This window comes from Cetorhinus maximus, chromosome 25 (genome assembly GCF_964194155.1).
Source record: "Cetorhinus maximus chromosome 25, sCetMax3.hap1.1, whole genome shotgun sequence".
In the NCBI taxonomy this organism is placed as follows: domain Eukaryota; kingdom Metazoa; phylum Chordata; class Chondrichthyes; order Lamniformes; family Cetorhinidae; genus Cetorhinus; species Cetorhinus maximus.
The window spans coordinates 42,245,983-42,261,772 of NC_135903.1; the positions used below are offsets into that span (position 1 = coordinate 42,245,983).

Genomic DNA, 15,790 nt, shown 5'->3' on the forward strand with positions numbered 1-15,790 from the left:
TATTAATGAAGCCTAGAATACTGCATGCTTTAGAAACAGCTCACTCTATCTGTCCTGCCACCTTTAATGACTTATGTGCATATACACTCAGGTGAGGAGGCGGGAGGCTGCAGAAGGATTTGGACAGGTTAGGAGAATGAGCAAAGAAGTGGCAGATGGAATACAACGTGGGGGAGTGTGAGGTCATGCACTTTGGCAGGAAGAATAGAGGCATAGACTATTTTCTAAATGGGGAGAGAATTCAGAAATCTGGAGTGCAAAGGGACTTGGGAGTCCTAGTCCAGGATTCTCTTAAGGTTAACTTGCAGGTTGAGTCGGTAGTTAGGAAGGCAAATGCAATGTTGGCGTTTATTTCGAGAGGACTAGAATATAAAAGCAGGGATGTGCTGCTGAGGCTTTATAAGGCTCTGGTCAGACCACATTTAGAATATTGTGAGCAATTTTGGGCCCCGTATCTCAGGAAGGATGTGCTGGCCCTGGAGAGGGTCCAGAGGAGGTTCACGAGAACGATCCCAGGAATGAAAGGCTTAACAAATGAGGAACGTTTGAGGACTCTGGGTCTATACTCGATGGAGTTTAGAAGGATGAGGGGGGATCTGATTGAAACTTACAGAATACTGAAAGGCCTGGATAGAATGGACATGGGGAAGATGTTTCCATTAGTAGGAGAGACTAGGACCCGAGGGCACAGCTTCAGAGTAAAGGGAAGACCTTTTAGAACAGAGATGAGGAGAAACTTCTTTAGCCACAGAGTGGTGAATCTATGGAATTCATTGCCACAGGAGGCTGTGGAGGCCAGGTCATTGAGTGTATTTAAGACGGAGATAGATAGGTTCTTGATTGGTAAGGGGATCAAAGGTTACGGGGAGAAGGCGGGAGAATGGGGTTGAGAAACTTATCAGCCATGATTGAATGGCGGAGCAGACTCGATGGGCCGAATGGCCTAATTTCTGCTCCTATGTTTTATGGTCTTATGGTCTCAGCTCCTGCACACCCTTTGGAATAGTATCCTTTATTTTATACTGTCTCTCCATCTGGATGCCAACCTACACTCTGCAAAATCCCAGACGCAGCAAATCAGATTTATTTTGTTTGGTGGCATTGATTGAGGGAAGATAATTGAGTCGGGTTCTAGGGGTACTCTTCCAGTAGCACAGTGGGATATCTTGTGCATTACTGAGAGTGTACTACATTGCCAACTGCTGTGATAAACTAACCTGGAGAGTCCTTTTCTGTTGCACATGCCTAACAAAACTGAAGCAATTCGTTTAAATGCTATTGTAAACTTGAAGCAATCATCATCTGTAAAGAAAACACGTTAATGTTTTAGTTGTAACCCCTCATCAGAGCTAAACACCAAGCATCATTTTAGTAAAGCTAAGGGAAGTTGGAGCGAGAGGAAAATATACTGCAGAGAGGAATTTTTTCAGATCCAATGAGTTGCAGACTATAATAATGAACTGTCAAGGCAATGGAAAAATGGGAATATATTTTAAGTTTTGTCCCTATTTTATCCAAATACGGTCACTGGAGCATTCACACTAGAATGTTTCCAGCAATATTTCACTGAATGTGGTTCTGAGGGAGCTGTCTGGTGAAATCCCATTGAACTCTTCGAATAGCTTTGAGACAGAGGGTGGCAGTTTAGCTTTAGTATTCTCACTTAGTGGGTTTGTAGCCCACAGGCATGTATTGGTTGTTCCATCATGAGTTCTGGGGGGAAAAAAGTATTAAATTTATTGTGTAGATTTGAAAGATGCACTCCCAGTTGTGGTTTGATTAGGTCACATTCTTTTTTCTTGAATGGAAGAGTGTAGGAGCTCAAATATATCCTTGGTATCCCCAGACAAGAACCTTTCAGACTTGCTGTTTCCTTTTGAATGTGTGAATTCTTCATACTGGGCAAAGAGTTTTCCTATCTTGCATAGTTTTATTCAATGTATTCATTTCATTGACTATATCTGCGAGGTAAACCAGCTTAGCCAGCTACATGTCATCACTTAGTACCTCGGCAAGTTCAGGTTTTTTATCGGCTAAGGTATGTGCCTCGTCCCTGAAAACAAACATATGGGCAAACATCCTGCCTCAAGATAGCCAACCCACCAGTGTGCAAAGGCACAGAATTGTGCTTGGCATCCAGTTCCCCTCAAGGTGCAGCAGAACACCTTAAGTTGTTGCTTTGGATTTAATTAAATTAGCTAGTATTGCTACTCTGTTGAGAACATAGTGAAGTTCTGGTTCAGTATCTTACACAGCAAGTGCCTCTTGTGTAAAATGTCTTCAAACAGCACAAGGTAGAGCAGCTTTTATTTTTTTGCTCAACACCAGAATTCCTTCCTGTGATAGCTGCAGCCTCATTGATGCAGAGCCCAGTGTAGTTGGTCCAGCTGATTTTTTCCTAACGTCATGAAATCATCCAACTCTTCAGAAATGTTGCCTTGAGCTCTTTGTAAAACAATGAGTTTACTTTTATTTCCGTATTCCACAAGTACTGATGCTGGGCAAGTAAATAGGATATTTTAGAATGCCCATGGATTCATCAAGTTGTTTAGCAAAGTCATTCACAATCATTGTGCTATAAAATTATCTCTTTTGACATTAAATCAATCTGTCAGTCGACATTGGTATTTTCTTCCAGTTCCTTAGCCTTCTGCGTTCCAAACGTTCCCCTTACAATTTCATTGGCATAGGGCATTATCAGCTCCTCAGCAATTGTGTGTGTTTTGGTTTGTTGTAGCAATCTCTGTAGGATGGGATTATAAACTATTCATCAGCGGTACTTGTAGATTTCATTACTGCTTCAGCACTGAACATTCCCCTAGCCATTTGCTCAGAAAAGGAATGTTACTTGTCCTTTTACATTTTATGCTTGGTAGTTTAATGCCTTAGTAACCTGGAGGGTTATCAGGGATTCATAGAATAATAATTGTGCACAAATTCTATTCTGCTGTTGATGTATGCAGTCAGACTGGGCTAAAATTCCAGGTGGGCATCATCTAGTTCCGAAACAAAACACTAGATACAGAACCCCAACACAGTGGTGAAAGCCAGTGATTCGAATTAATCGCAGCTGTAATGGCGGATGGGATATGAGAGAAATGGAGAAATAAACAGGTCCTGAGTGACTTTACACATGTTGCCTCATCACCATAAATTTTTTAGTGATAAAGGCAGCCCATCTCCCCTTTCCTCCTCCGTACCCCTTCAAAGTGGTGATATCAACTGAAAGGAGACAAGCATCCAGACTAGGCCTATCCATCTGTCAGTAAAGCATGTGGTTGTGAATATAAAACTCGGTTTGAGGAAACTGTGAAAACACCTTGAGCTATGAACACAGGCTGAAGACATCGAAGGATAGAATCATACTGCATCCTGATTATTACAGCTTTGCCGCAGGCCAGGAGAATCTTTCTTTGCACTTCACATTTCTTACTGAGATAAACCCGTAGAAACCAATGATACGCAGAGAAACTCATCCGACACATTGCAAGAGGTCTCCAACAATGAGAACCTACGCATGTGCAATCTTTCTGTCTGAGACTATTCCAATCCTCTCAATACACAGAGGAACATGGGAGACCACTGATGGGAGAAATAACTTGTGGGCAACTATTAAAGGGTCAAATTGCAGATCTCTGGTTGAGAAACCCTGTAGTAGTGAACCAAACTGAAAGTAAAGAGAAGGACTGAAAGAGGAAATGAGGGGTAAAGCGAGTGTATGAGAACCAATTAGTGGATGCGTAAAAGGGAACCTAAAAGCCTTTTGTAAATATATAAATAGAAAAGGATAGTCAGAGGAAGGGTGGGTTTGTTTTGGGATCAAAAATGAGATCTGTGGAGCAGAAGGCATGGTTGAAGCACTAAATAAGTACCCTGCACAAATCTTCACTAAAGGATCGATGCTACCAATGTCATAGTTAAGGAAGAGGATAAAAATAAAGTGGAGATACTTAAAAGATTGGTAGCACTCAAAAGTAGAAAAGTCAGCCTGTCCAACTGAGATGCTGGGTTGTTGAGGGAAGTAAAAGGGAGATTGCAGAGGCACTGGTCACAATTTTCCAATCCTCCTTGGATGTGGGAGCAGAGCCAAAGGATCGGAGGATTGTAATTTTTATGCACACTGTCAAAAAAGGGGAGAGGAATAAACCTGCCAACTACTGACCAGTTGGCCCAACATCAATGGTGGGAGAACTTCTAAAGACAGTAATTTGAGACAAAATTTATTTTTGCTTGGTAAAATATGGATTTGTAAATGGCAACCGGCATGAATTTGTTCTAAGCAAATTGTGTTCGAGTTCTTTGAAATAATGGAGAGGATTGATGAAGATAGTATGTTTGATTTTGTGTATGAACTTTCAAAAGGCGTTCCATAAAGTTTCGCAGCATAGACTTGTTCACAAAGTTAAAGCCCATGGGATTAAAAAGGCAGTGGCAGGGCATATAAAATTGGCGAATGGAGTGAAAGCAGAGAGCGGCGATGACTGGAGGGAATTATACATTGCTTTTCCTCAGGATTGTAATGGACCACTGCTGCTTTTGATATGCATTAATGACCTGGACTTGGGTATATAAGGCATAATTTTAATGTTTACAGATGTTGCAAAACTCAAATGTAGTAAAATGTGAACATGACTGCAGACTTCCAGAAGACGTAGACAATGAAATGTACAGTCATGCGACAAATTATTTTAATGCAGAGAAGAATGAAATTATGCATTTAGTTAGGAAGAATAGGCAATATAAACCAAATGGCACAATTTTGAAGATGGTCTAGAAACAGATCTTGAGTACACCAAATGATCGTAATAATGGTTATGGTTCAGTTTTTCCCATCACCGGCTCTAGACTCATGTTTTGTTTCTTTATTTGTCCCATTACCATCCCCTTTTACTTTGCACCATCCTCCCTTTTGTCATGAAGTCTCTCCTGCCTTCCACCCTATCAGAGACCTTTGCAGTTGTTTTTCCTCTCCGTTCCCCTTCCCCTGTCTCTTACTTTTCTGAAAACTGATACATTCCTAACTTTCTCCATTTCTGACTAAAGATTATCAACCTGAAATGTTAATCCTGTTTCACACTCCTCAGCTGCTGCAGACTTGCTGGATATTTTCAGTACTTAACTGTTTTTATCTCTTGCTTTCTAAATTGTTCTGTTTTTCTCGGTGAGTCTGTTTCTGAGCTTCCCTTGCCTTAGTCTGAAGGCCTGGAAGAATGGGAGTGATGGTGCCAATTTTACCCAAACATCAAAACGATCCAAAGGAAATGTAGCTTTTTGCTGCGTCCTCTGAAAATCTGCTTTTTTAAACCTTTATTTATAAAACAAACTTTAGCCCCTTGGTAGCTTATTGATAAGTTTCATAGTATCACACATCAGCTATGCTGATTAATGCATCTAATATTGAGGTTTATCTCTCAAATTTTTCAGCCTTAAGGTTTTGGAGCCTTAAATACTAGCTTATAATTTGTCTGCAAAATAGATCATTCAGAAAATTTATTACTGAGGATGTCTCATGTTATTATAGTATCAATGCAGGAACTCTTGTTACACATGGGCCTGAATTACCACCCTGGCCTTTCAAGTTTTGGTCTTTGTTTTAATCATTGTTGCCAAAAAGCCAACAGACCTTTGTCTAACAAATCTCCGAAACAAAGTCTGCAATTTTAACCCTAGCCTATCTTGTTGGATTTCCCTACATGTGCCACTGCTATCAGTGGAGATGAAACTGGAATTTAAATTTTAAGCAGAATTTATACAGTAGTTGGAGAAAACTTAAACTAATGGCAATGTGACATTCCCTTTAGATCTATGAACCCCAGAGCAGTACTGAGAACTCCATGTCGGGCAGCTGCCAGTCCTTAGATAGGAGAGCAGACAGGTGAGTGTGAGCACAGAGATCTCTTCTCTTTATCTAATTTCGTAAGCCTTTCAAATAATGAGTCTTGTTATTGAAAGTGACTTTAACACCCAGGGTTCATTCCAAATAATATGCTGCATTGGTGGGGGTGAAATGGAGACATTGCAGGTGATCTCAGCATTCTGAGTTAGGAAAGGGAAAATCAGCCAGCATTTCCCCTTCTAATCACTGTTGGTAAGTTCTGGGGTTTGGACCCAGCTGTAATTCTTGACCCCCCCACCCCGCTCCTCCCGGCTTGCTCCCATGTTGAAATACCCTCCTGACGATCACTGTTTAGGTTCCCTCATATTTGAGCAAAGTGTCAGAAGCCAATAAGTGCCACAACTTTATTCTAGCGAGAATCAAGGGAAGAAAAACTAACAGAGAAAAAAAGGATGGAAACAAGGCTACAGAGCAAGAGCTGGCAAAGATGCAGCCTGAATGCGGCTTCTGTGTCATAACTTTTCTGTGCTGCTTATGTATTCCGAGAACTTTTCTGTGAACAGTTCAAAAATGACAACTCTCATACTTTTTCCATAAGCAAAATTTTTCATTTCTGCAACTTAGGAACACCAGGAGTTGTCTCTTCTGATTAATGCCAACCAGCAGGCTGACTGGGCAGTCCCAACTGTGAGTTTGACCATGACCACAATCCATGCCTCAGTGGATAGCAATGTTGGTCAATGGCAGTACAGCAAAAGCAAGTGCCTTATATTGCATCTCCAGGGCTCTCACTCATGGCCACTACTTGCAAACCAAACTTGCCTAGTTCTGCTTTCAAGCAAAAGCCAGCAGGGATTTTGCATTGACATCAGTATTAGATTGAGCAACAGCACAGATCAGAGGTCAGCCACTGCATGTGGCTGATATTGCTAACATTTCTTTTTAAATTTCCAGTCCATCATATCGGAAGTCTCGAATGTCCAGAGCGCAGAGCTACCCTGACAACAGACAGCTGTACCTGGGTAGGTTTGAAAGTCATCTCATGAATTTGCTGCTTTCTGATTTTACAGAAAAAGTATACAACATTTTTTCATTGTTTTTCATTGTCTTTTCAAAAGGTTCCACTGTAGCTAGAGTAGAACAGATTAAGTGAAAGTTGTTTGTGGTTAGCATCATGCATTTTTACAATGTTCTTTTCACTTCTGAGACCTTGGTTTGAATCTACTGCAACATAGTCACAAACTTGGCTGTTATGGGAAAAGGAAATCACATTGGCAGTAATGTGCAAGTAAGTGTCTGTCCTTTTAAAGACGTTAAGACACTTTCGCAGAGTGCAGAGAGGAGTACAGCAGCAAAAAAAATATATAAAGCCTTTAACATAACAAAATGCCCCTAAGGTTATAGAGGAAAAATTAACAATAAGCCCCGCAAGCTGATGATGGGTCAGTTGTCCAAAAGCTTAATCAAAGAGAGAGATTTAAAGACCGTCTTAAAGGAGGAAAGAGGGGTGGAGGGGTTTAGGGAGGGAATTCCAGAGCTTGGGGCCTTGGCAGCTGAAGGTATGGCTGCCAATGGTTGTGCAGTTAAAATTGGGGATGCTCAAGGGGCCAGAATTAGATGAATGCAGATATCTCTGAGGGTTGTAGGAGATTACGGAAGTAGGGAAGGAGGTCCATGGAGAGATTTGAAAACAAGTATGAGAATTTTAAAATTGAGGCGTTGTTTAACTGTCTGATGTAGAGCCAATGTAAATCAGCAGGCATGAAGTCACGGGTGAATGGGACTTGGTGTGTGAAGGACATAGGCAGCAGAATTTTGGATGACCTCAAGTTTACAGAGGTTAGTATATGGGAGCCTGGCCAGGAGTGCATTGGAATAGTCAAGTCTAGAGGTAACAAAAGCATGGATTCATCCTACATCTAACCTATGCTGTATCCTTTGAGAAATGCTTGCTGGGGAAGTGTTGAGGAAACTTTGCCCTACATCTGGACTGGGAGTGCTCGATCCTGGATAGTTTTCCATTTCCTAGCATGTTTAGCACAGCTGTTCACAACATTGTGATAAGAACTAGACTTCATTTGATGCTGAATAGTCACTGACATTGAATGGCTAAATTGACACTGGTCTGAAGAGGTTTTTAGTTCCTTTTGGTGCCAAAAGTCTACCATGGCTGATAGGCAGCAAATTGCAAATCAAGGACATGCACAAATTCTACCCAGCCAAACTAAAGAGTACACAGGCTCCACCATGGCTCTGCATTAGTTACAGATTTGACTACAGGCCCTGCCTTACAGGGAAATCCACAAAGGAGACAAACAGTCTCTACAGTCTCCAGCCAGAAGTGCTGAATGGTTGATCCATCTCGGCCTCCTCCAGAAGTCCCCAGCGTCACAGATGCCAGTCTTCAGCAAATTCGATTCATTCCACATGATTTCAAGAAACGGCTGAAGGCACTGGATACCGCAAAGGCCATGGGGCCTGACATTATTCTGGCAATAGTACTGAAGGCTTGTGCTCCAGAACTTGCTGCGCCCCTAGCCAAGCTGTTCCAGTGCAGCAACAACACTGGCATCTACCCAGCTATGTGGAAAATTGCCCAGGCATGTCCTGTACAGAAAAAGCAGGACAAATCCAAACTGGCCAGTCACCACCCTACTCTCTATCTGTAAAGTAATGGAAGGGATCATCAACAGTGCTATCAAGCAGCACTTGCTTAGCAATAACCTGCTCAATGATGCCAATTTGGGTTCCGTCAGGGCCACTTGGCCCCTGACCTCATTACAGCCTTGGTTCAAACATGGACAAAAGAACTGAACTCACGAGGTGAGGTGAGAGTGACTGCCCTTGACAATAAAAGCAGCATTTGACAGAGTGTGGCATCAAGGAGCCCTAGCAAAACTGGAATCAATGGGAATCGGGGAAAACTCTTCGCTAGTTGGAGTCAAAGGAAGATGGTTATGGTTGTTGGAAGTCAGTCATCTCAGCTCTAGGACATCACCTCAGGCATTCCTCAGGATAGTGTCCTTGGCCCAACCATCTTCAGCTGCTTCATCAATGACCTTCCTTCCATCATAAGGTTAGAAGTGGGGATGTTCACTGATGATTGAACAACTTTCAGCACCATTCGTGACTCCTCAGACACTGAAGCAGTCCATGTCCCAATGCAGCAAGACATATCACCGTTCCTTCACTGTCGCTGGGTCAAGATCCTGGAACTCCCTTCCTAACAGCACTGTGGGTGTACCTACACCACATGGACTACAGCGGTTCAAGAAGGCAGCTCACCAGCACCTTCTCAAGGGCAACTAGGGATGGGCAATAAATGCTGGCCCAGCCAGCGAAGCCCACGTCCTGTGAATGAATTAAAAAACAGTGAGCTTCCCAATTTATGGATTTACTCGCAAGGGGTCAGAAAGGTTAGGGTGATGTGTTATCAGACCCATTGAGTGAGATGCATTTGTCAAAAGACCATGCAAGTAAGATTGCAGCACACAAGATTGGGCTTGGCTGGGTAAGGTTGAGTGCAATGTTCTCCACCGCTGATAGCCTGACCCTCACTTTGTAGAGTGCTTCTGTGAGATACTGAAGGACCTATCTGCAAGGAACCATGCAGCAAGAGTCAAGAAAAGGTGGGAGAAAATGGACAAATGGGGAGGGGCCTTAATACTGCATTCAAGTGGAGTCATTGGGGCCCTGCATATATTCTGTATGCACCCAACACATTACATGAAAATAATTGTGACTGGACTTTGAAGAGATTTGGCTTCAAATTTTGCTAAGTCTCTTCGCATATTTCTTTCTTTTTCAGATCGTGAGAACCATGTCTATGATAAGGCTGGAAAAGGGGGGACTTATCCCCGACAGTTCCATATGTCTGTCCACCAGAAGGATTATGGTGATGGTGAGTATAAAGCGAGGTGCATACAGAGGAGATGTCACTGGGACAGTGGGTGAAGGACAGCTTTAACCAAGGTGTGCCACCGAATCCAAATGCATGAAACTGAACTGTTTTATAACAAGCTGCAAGCACAATACCTCTGTCGGAGTGTAACTGCAGCAGATCCTGTATGTTCAGATTTAACATGATGGGCCTAATAAAGTTTCTATATTTCCCCCCAAATTTTTGGGTTCCCTCCTTACATCTTGCTGCTCAAGATGAGATAAGCTGCTGCTGGGTTGTACCAGTGCAGATGGAGCATCCCTTCCAGCTGTACTTTTCTATTTAGTTCAGGAAAACATCAACTAATCTTATTCCTAATGGTGGCTGGCAGTCCTACAATCATACCACTAGGCTAGTGAGTAAACTATACATCTCGCCTGCCTTCTAGGTCTCCCCACAATAAGTACCATACCACTAGCAAAATGCAGAACTAGAAATAGGAAATGAATGGGAACATTCAGCAGGATGGAGAACGAAACAAAGTTAACATATTGGTTCAGTGAACCTCCATCCAGTTCTGATGAAAAGGGGATTGTGGTAAGATAAAGTGGACCAAAGGTTCATTTATAAATGTTCAAATACAAATGTTAAAATCCTAGAATTGAGGTTTTTTATCGCTGATGCATAACCTGATTGCTACAACAACTGGCTTTTAGTCTGGCTAAAGCCTGGAATTTGACTGCCTGGAATCAGGTGAGTAAGAAATCTCAGCACTATCTGTTCATTCAATTTTCCTTGGATCCAAATCTAAGCTCCGTTGGGACAAGTGGCACAGAATGATGCTCAGAAGAAGGGGGGCAGGAGGCGACTGGCAATGTCATAGTTACAGCCCATGATTTGCTGGCATTTTGCAAATAGTAATATTAAACTTCCATTTGTGATTTCCCCACTTACTGAGCTGTAGGTAGGTGCCAACCAGAGACTAAGCCTCCCTTTGGAGGGAAGGAAAGTAACTTAGGCTATTTGCATGTAATAATGGCCCAAGGGAGTAGCTACCCTTCTGGTTGGGATGCCCATAGGGAGATCTTAGAGGGGAAAGGGGAGAACAAAAACGTAGTACTTGATTACTTCAATTCTCTGTTCTTGCCCCTCCTCACTCCTGGTTTGTGCTGGAATATGTTTTCATGTGTCTGTTCAGCCCTCCTATTCAGCTGTGGATCAGTTGGTAGCACTCTGGGTCAGAAGGTCATGGGTTCAAATCCCACTCAAAGACTTGAGCACACAAATTAAGGCTGACATTCCAATGCTACCCTGTAGGAGTGCCGTCGTTTAGACGAAATATTAAACTGAGACCCCATCTGCCCCCTCAGGCGAATGTAAAAGATCCCATTGCACGATCTCGAAGGTGAGCAGAGGAGCTCTTCCAAGAGTCCTGTTCCTCAAACAACATTATAAAAACAGATTATCTGGTCATATTCATATTGCTGTCATTGTGGGAGCTTGTTTGCACATTGACTGCTGTGTTTCCTATTTAACAACAGTGACAACACTTCTGAAGCACTTCATTGGCTGCAAAGCAATAAGAAATCCTGAGATCATGAAAAGTGCTGCATAAATGCAAGCCTTTCTTTGACTTCTCTTCTATTACCTCACCATATTCTTGATGCATACAGCTTGACATTGAATGTGGGATCTCAATCCCACAGACGCTTTCAGTAAGTTTCACAGATTTAACAGTCAGGAATGGTACTGCACATTCCCCCCTGTCACCGAGGTAAAACCATTTGTAGCAGCACCACTGCCTCCCTGGCTGAGCTAATGCAACCCTGTTTGTGGTATGGGGCTGTATCATGTTGGTCATTTGTCAGCTGTACCTTCTGTGTAGCTTAAAATACCAAATTTACCATTGCTCTTTTGTATTTGGAAGTGCAACTGTGCAATTTCTGCCATAGTTACAAGGGATCAAGCATGGAGTTAATTGACAGTGTTCTTAAACTAGAACCTGACCATGACCCAAAGCTGTTGAGGCCAATTTTAGCCATACCACTGCTGACCTGAAGGTACAGTATTAGGAGGTTTGTCCAGTAAGTACCTGTGCCACACAATTCGGGGGCATCTGAGCTTTGATTACTGGCTTATACTGAGTTTGGAGATTGCAGCTGAGGCAGCAGTTCAGGTACTACAGCTGACCAGAGTTCCTGCTTCCAATCGTTATCCTGTAACACGGCTGAAAAATCAGCACTCGGAGGCACAGAATGGAGGAGAGGATCAGGATTAGCTGTGATGGCCCATTTGGGTGAATAGCCTGCCAACACTCACTCAGATGAGAATAATGGTCACTTGAACGAGGTTCTGGGGAGATAAAGGCAAAATCCTGCGGATGCTGGAAATCTGAAACAAAAGCAAAATATGCTGGAAAAACTCAGCAGGTCTGACAGCATGTGTGGAGAGAGAAACAGAGTTAACGTTTTGAGTCCTTATGACTTCAGAGCTCTGAAGAAGAGTCATACGGACTCGAAACGTTAACTCTGTCTTTCTCTTTACAGATGCTGTCAGACCTGCTGAGTTTTTCCAGCATTTTTAATTTTGTTTAAGGTTCTGGGGAGCACTGGCTCATGTGGAAACAATAAAGATTCAAGTGCCTTCAAGAGTGGAGAGAATTAATGACGGGGAATAAAAAAGACAAGCTCAGTATGTGATCAGAGCACTCCCAAGACACGTGCAGCTGAAGCTTGGCGTAATTCTTGCCTGCTGTTAGCTTTAGAAAAGTAAAGTCTTCACATTAGCAGCTGCATTGACAATTGTTTGTTTTATTCTTTAGGACGGAGAACCTTCCCAAGAATTCGCCGACAGCAAGGGAACCTGTTCACTCTCGTTCCCTCCAGCAGGTCGCTGAGTACAAACGGGGAGAACATGGGTTTGGCTGCTCAGTACATGGACAGCAGGGGGAGAATCCGCAGCGGGGACATCGAAAACACGCTCTCGGTGCAAGAGAGGAATGTTTCCACTAAATGTAGGTCGCCTTTTATTTTACACTACAGAATTTTGAACCTTTTGTAAGTACATCGACACCACTGAGTGCGATCAAGTCCGATTCATTTTCCATATTTTCATTGGGTGCTTCATTTCAAACAACGCACTCTCAGCTGCGTTAAGGCAATGGCATGGGACATAGCAGGGCTGGTGAAGGGTGGGTTTAATGCATATCAAAATATTTCTTTCCATAAAGGGTGAGCAGAAGCTGGAAACGGAGTAGAATCAACACGTTTTACAACATTGGAAGAGGCCTTTGCGCCTGTACTGACCTTCTGAAAGAACTGTCCACTTCATCCTATTCACCATACCTTTTCAAGTTTTATGTTTCTATCATTTATCCACTTGTTTTAAAAGCTATTATGTGTTTAATATCACCACTGTTTCCGGATGGACATTCCATGACCCAACAACTCTTAGCATAGAAAAATTCTTTGACATCTCACTTCATATTTTTTATTGACAAACCTGTGCTCTCTCGTACCTAGCCTTTCACATAGGAATTTTTCCCTACTTATCTTATGACCCTTCATAATTTTGGACATTACCAGTTCTCCCCTTAATCACCTTCGTTCTGATTTAGAAGAACCTCATTGTCTGCAGTTTGTCCTCATAACCAAAGCTCTTTATCCTTGATATCTGGTGAAATCTCCTCTTCACCCTGTTCATGGTGTTGACAGCCTTCCAAAAGAGGGACATTCAAAATTGGACACAATTGGACACAGTGTACCTTTGTCAATCATTACATTATATGATCCTGCCTATGAAACAAAATATAGTTTGTTTTTTTATTTTAAGGCTTTAGTATTTTACCTTCCACCTTTAAAGATTTGTGTATGTGAATTCCTATGAATCTGCATTCCTCCACTCAGTTTAGTTTTACCATTTAGGGTGTATTTCCTAGTTGTTTGCCCTCCATATTAAATTTAATTTGACATTTATCTGCCCAATCTATTAATCCATTTGTCTTCCTGAAGTCACTTACAAGTCCTCTTCACAGTTGAGGACTAGGGTCCTAAATCTTAACAAAGAAAATGACGAAGGTATGAGGCCTAAGTTGGCTAAGATAGATTGGGGAACTTCATTAAAAGGCAATGGCTAATATTTAAGGAACGAATGTACGCACTGCAACAGTTGTACATTCATTTCTGGCTCAAAAACACAACAGGAAAAGTGGCCCAACCATGGCTAACAAAATAAATCAAGAATGGTATTAGATCCAAAGAGGAATTATGTAAAGTTGCCAGAAAAAGTAGCAAGCCTGAGGATTGAGAGCAATTTAGAATTCAGCAAAGAGAGACCAAAGAGGGGGAAAATAGGGTATGAGAGTAAACTTGCAAGGAACATAAAAGCAGACTGTGAAAGCTTCTATAAGTACGTTAAAAGAAAAAGATTAGTGAAGACAAACGTAGGTCCCTTACAGTCTGAAACAAGAGAATTTATAATAAACAACAAGGAAGTGGCAGAGCAATTAAACAACTACTTTAGTTCTGTCTTTACGGAGGAAGAAGCATAAACTCCCAGAAATACTAGGGAACCAAGGGTCTAGTGAGAAAGAGGAATTGAAGGAAATTAGTATTACTAAAACAACAGTGCTAGAAAAAAGTATTGGGACTGAGAGCCGATAAATCCCCAGGGCCTGATAATCTTCATCCCAGGGTACTAAAGGAGGTGGCCATGGAAATAGTTGGTTATCATCTTCCACAATTCTGTAGATTCTGGAACAGTCCCAGCAGATTGGAGGGTGGCAAATGTAACCCCACTATTTCAAAAAGGAAGGAAGGAGAAAATGGTGAATTACAGACTGGTTAGCATAACGCCAGTAGTAAGGAAAATGCTAGAGTCTATTATGAAGGATGTGAAACAGGGGACTTAGAAAATATCAGTGGGATGAGACAAAGCCTACATGGATTTATGAAAGGGAAATCATGTTTGATAAACCTACTGGATTTTTTTGAGGCTGTCACTAGCAGAATAGATAAAGGAGAATCGGGGGATGTGGTATATTTGGATTTTCAGAAAGCTTTTGACAAAGTCCGACATAAGAGGTTAGTGTGTAAAATTAAAACACATGGGATTGGGGGTAATATATTGGCATGGATTGAGAATTGGTTAGCAGACAGAAAACAGAGCAGGAATAAGCAGGTCTTTTTTGGAATGGCAGGCTGTGACTAGTTAAATTTCTGGTCAATGGTAGCCCCCAACAGAATGTTGTTAGTGGGGGATTCAGTGAGGGTAATGCCACTGAATGCCAAGGGGATATGGTTGGATCATCTTTTGTTGAAGGCGGTCAATGTTTGACACTTGTGTGGTGCAAATGTTATTTGCCACTTCTCAGCCCAAGCCTGAATATTGTCCAAGGCTTGTTGCACAAGTCCAGACTGCTTCAGAATCTGAGGAGTTGCAAATGGACTCTGGACATTGTGGTAATCATTAGTGAACATCCCAACTTCTGATCTTATGATGGAGGGAACGTAATTGATAAGCAGCTAAAGCCTAGGATACTACGCTGAGAAACTCCTGCAGTGATGTCCTGGGGCTATCCCCCAGCAACCACAACCATCTTTCTTTGTGTTAGATATGACTCTAACTAGTGGAGCATTTTCCCCATGATTCCCATTGACTGAAATTTTTGACGGGGCTTCTTGATGCTTTGTGTCAAGGGCAGTCATTCTCACCTAACCTCTTGATATCAGCATTTTGTCCGCGTTTGGAACAAGGCTGTAATGAAGTTAAGAGCTGAATGACCCTGGCGGAACCCAAACCGAGCATCAGTGAGCAGGTTATTGCTGTGTAAGTGCTGCTTGATAGCACTCTCAATGACCCCTTCCATCACTTTGCTGATTGAGAGTTGATTGATGGGGCAATAATTGGCTAGATTGGATTTGTCCTGCTTTCTGTGGGCAGGGTGTAGATGGGCCATTTCCACATTTTAGGGTAGATACCAATGTTGCAGCTGTACTGGAACAGCTTGGCTAGGGGTGCTGCTAGTGCTGGAGCACAAGTGTTCAATACTACAGTGGGATTGTTGTCAGGGTCCA

At 42.3% G+C, this 15,790-nt stretch overlaps 1 protein-coding gene across 1 annotated transcript in view; it reads left to right on the forward strand.

Annotated features, from left to right (window-relative positions):
* map3k3 (mitogen-activated protein kinase kinase kinase 3) overlaps window positions 1-15,790 on the forward strand; it is a 126,042-nt gene that overhangs the window by 65,722 nt on the left and 44,530 nt on the right. The window contains exons 9-12 of the mRNA XM_078529842.1: window positions 5,802-5,875; window positions 6,791-6,858; window positions 9,645-9,737; window positions 12,538-12,729. Coding sequence (XP_078385968.1) covers window positions 5,802-5,875; window positions 6,791-6,858; window positions 9,645-9,737; window positions 12,538-12,729 — 427 coding nt within the window. The remainder of the gene's footprint in view (window positions 1-5,801; window positions 5,876-6,790; window positions 6,859-9,644; window positions 9,738-12,537; window positions 12,730-15,790) is intronic.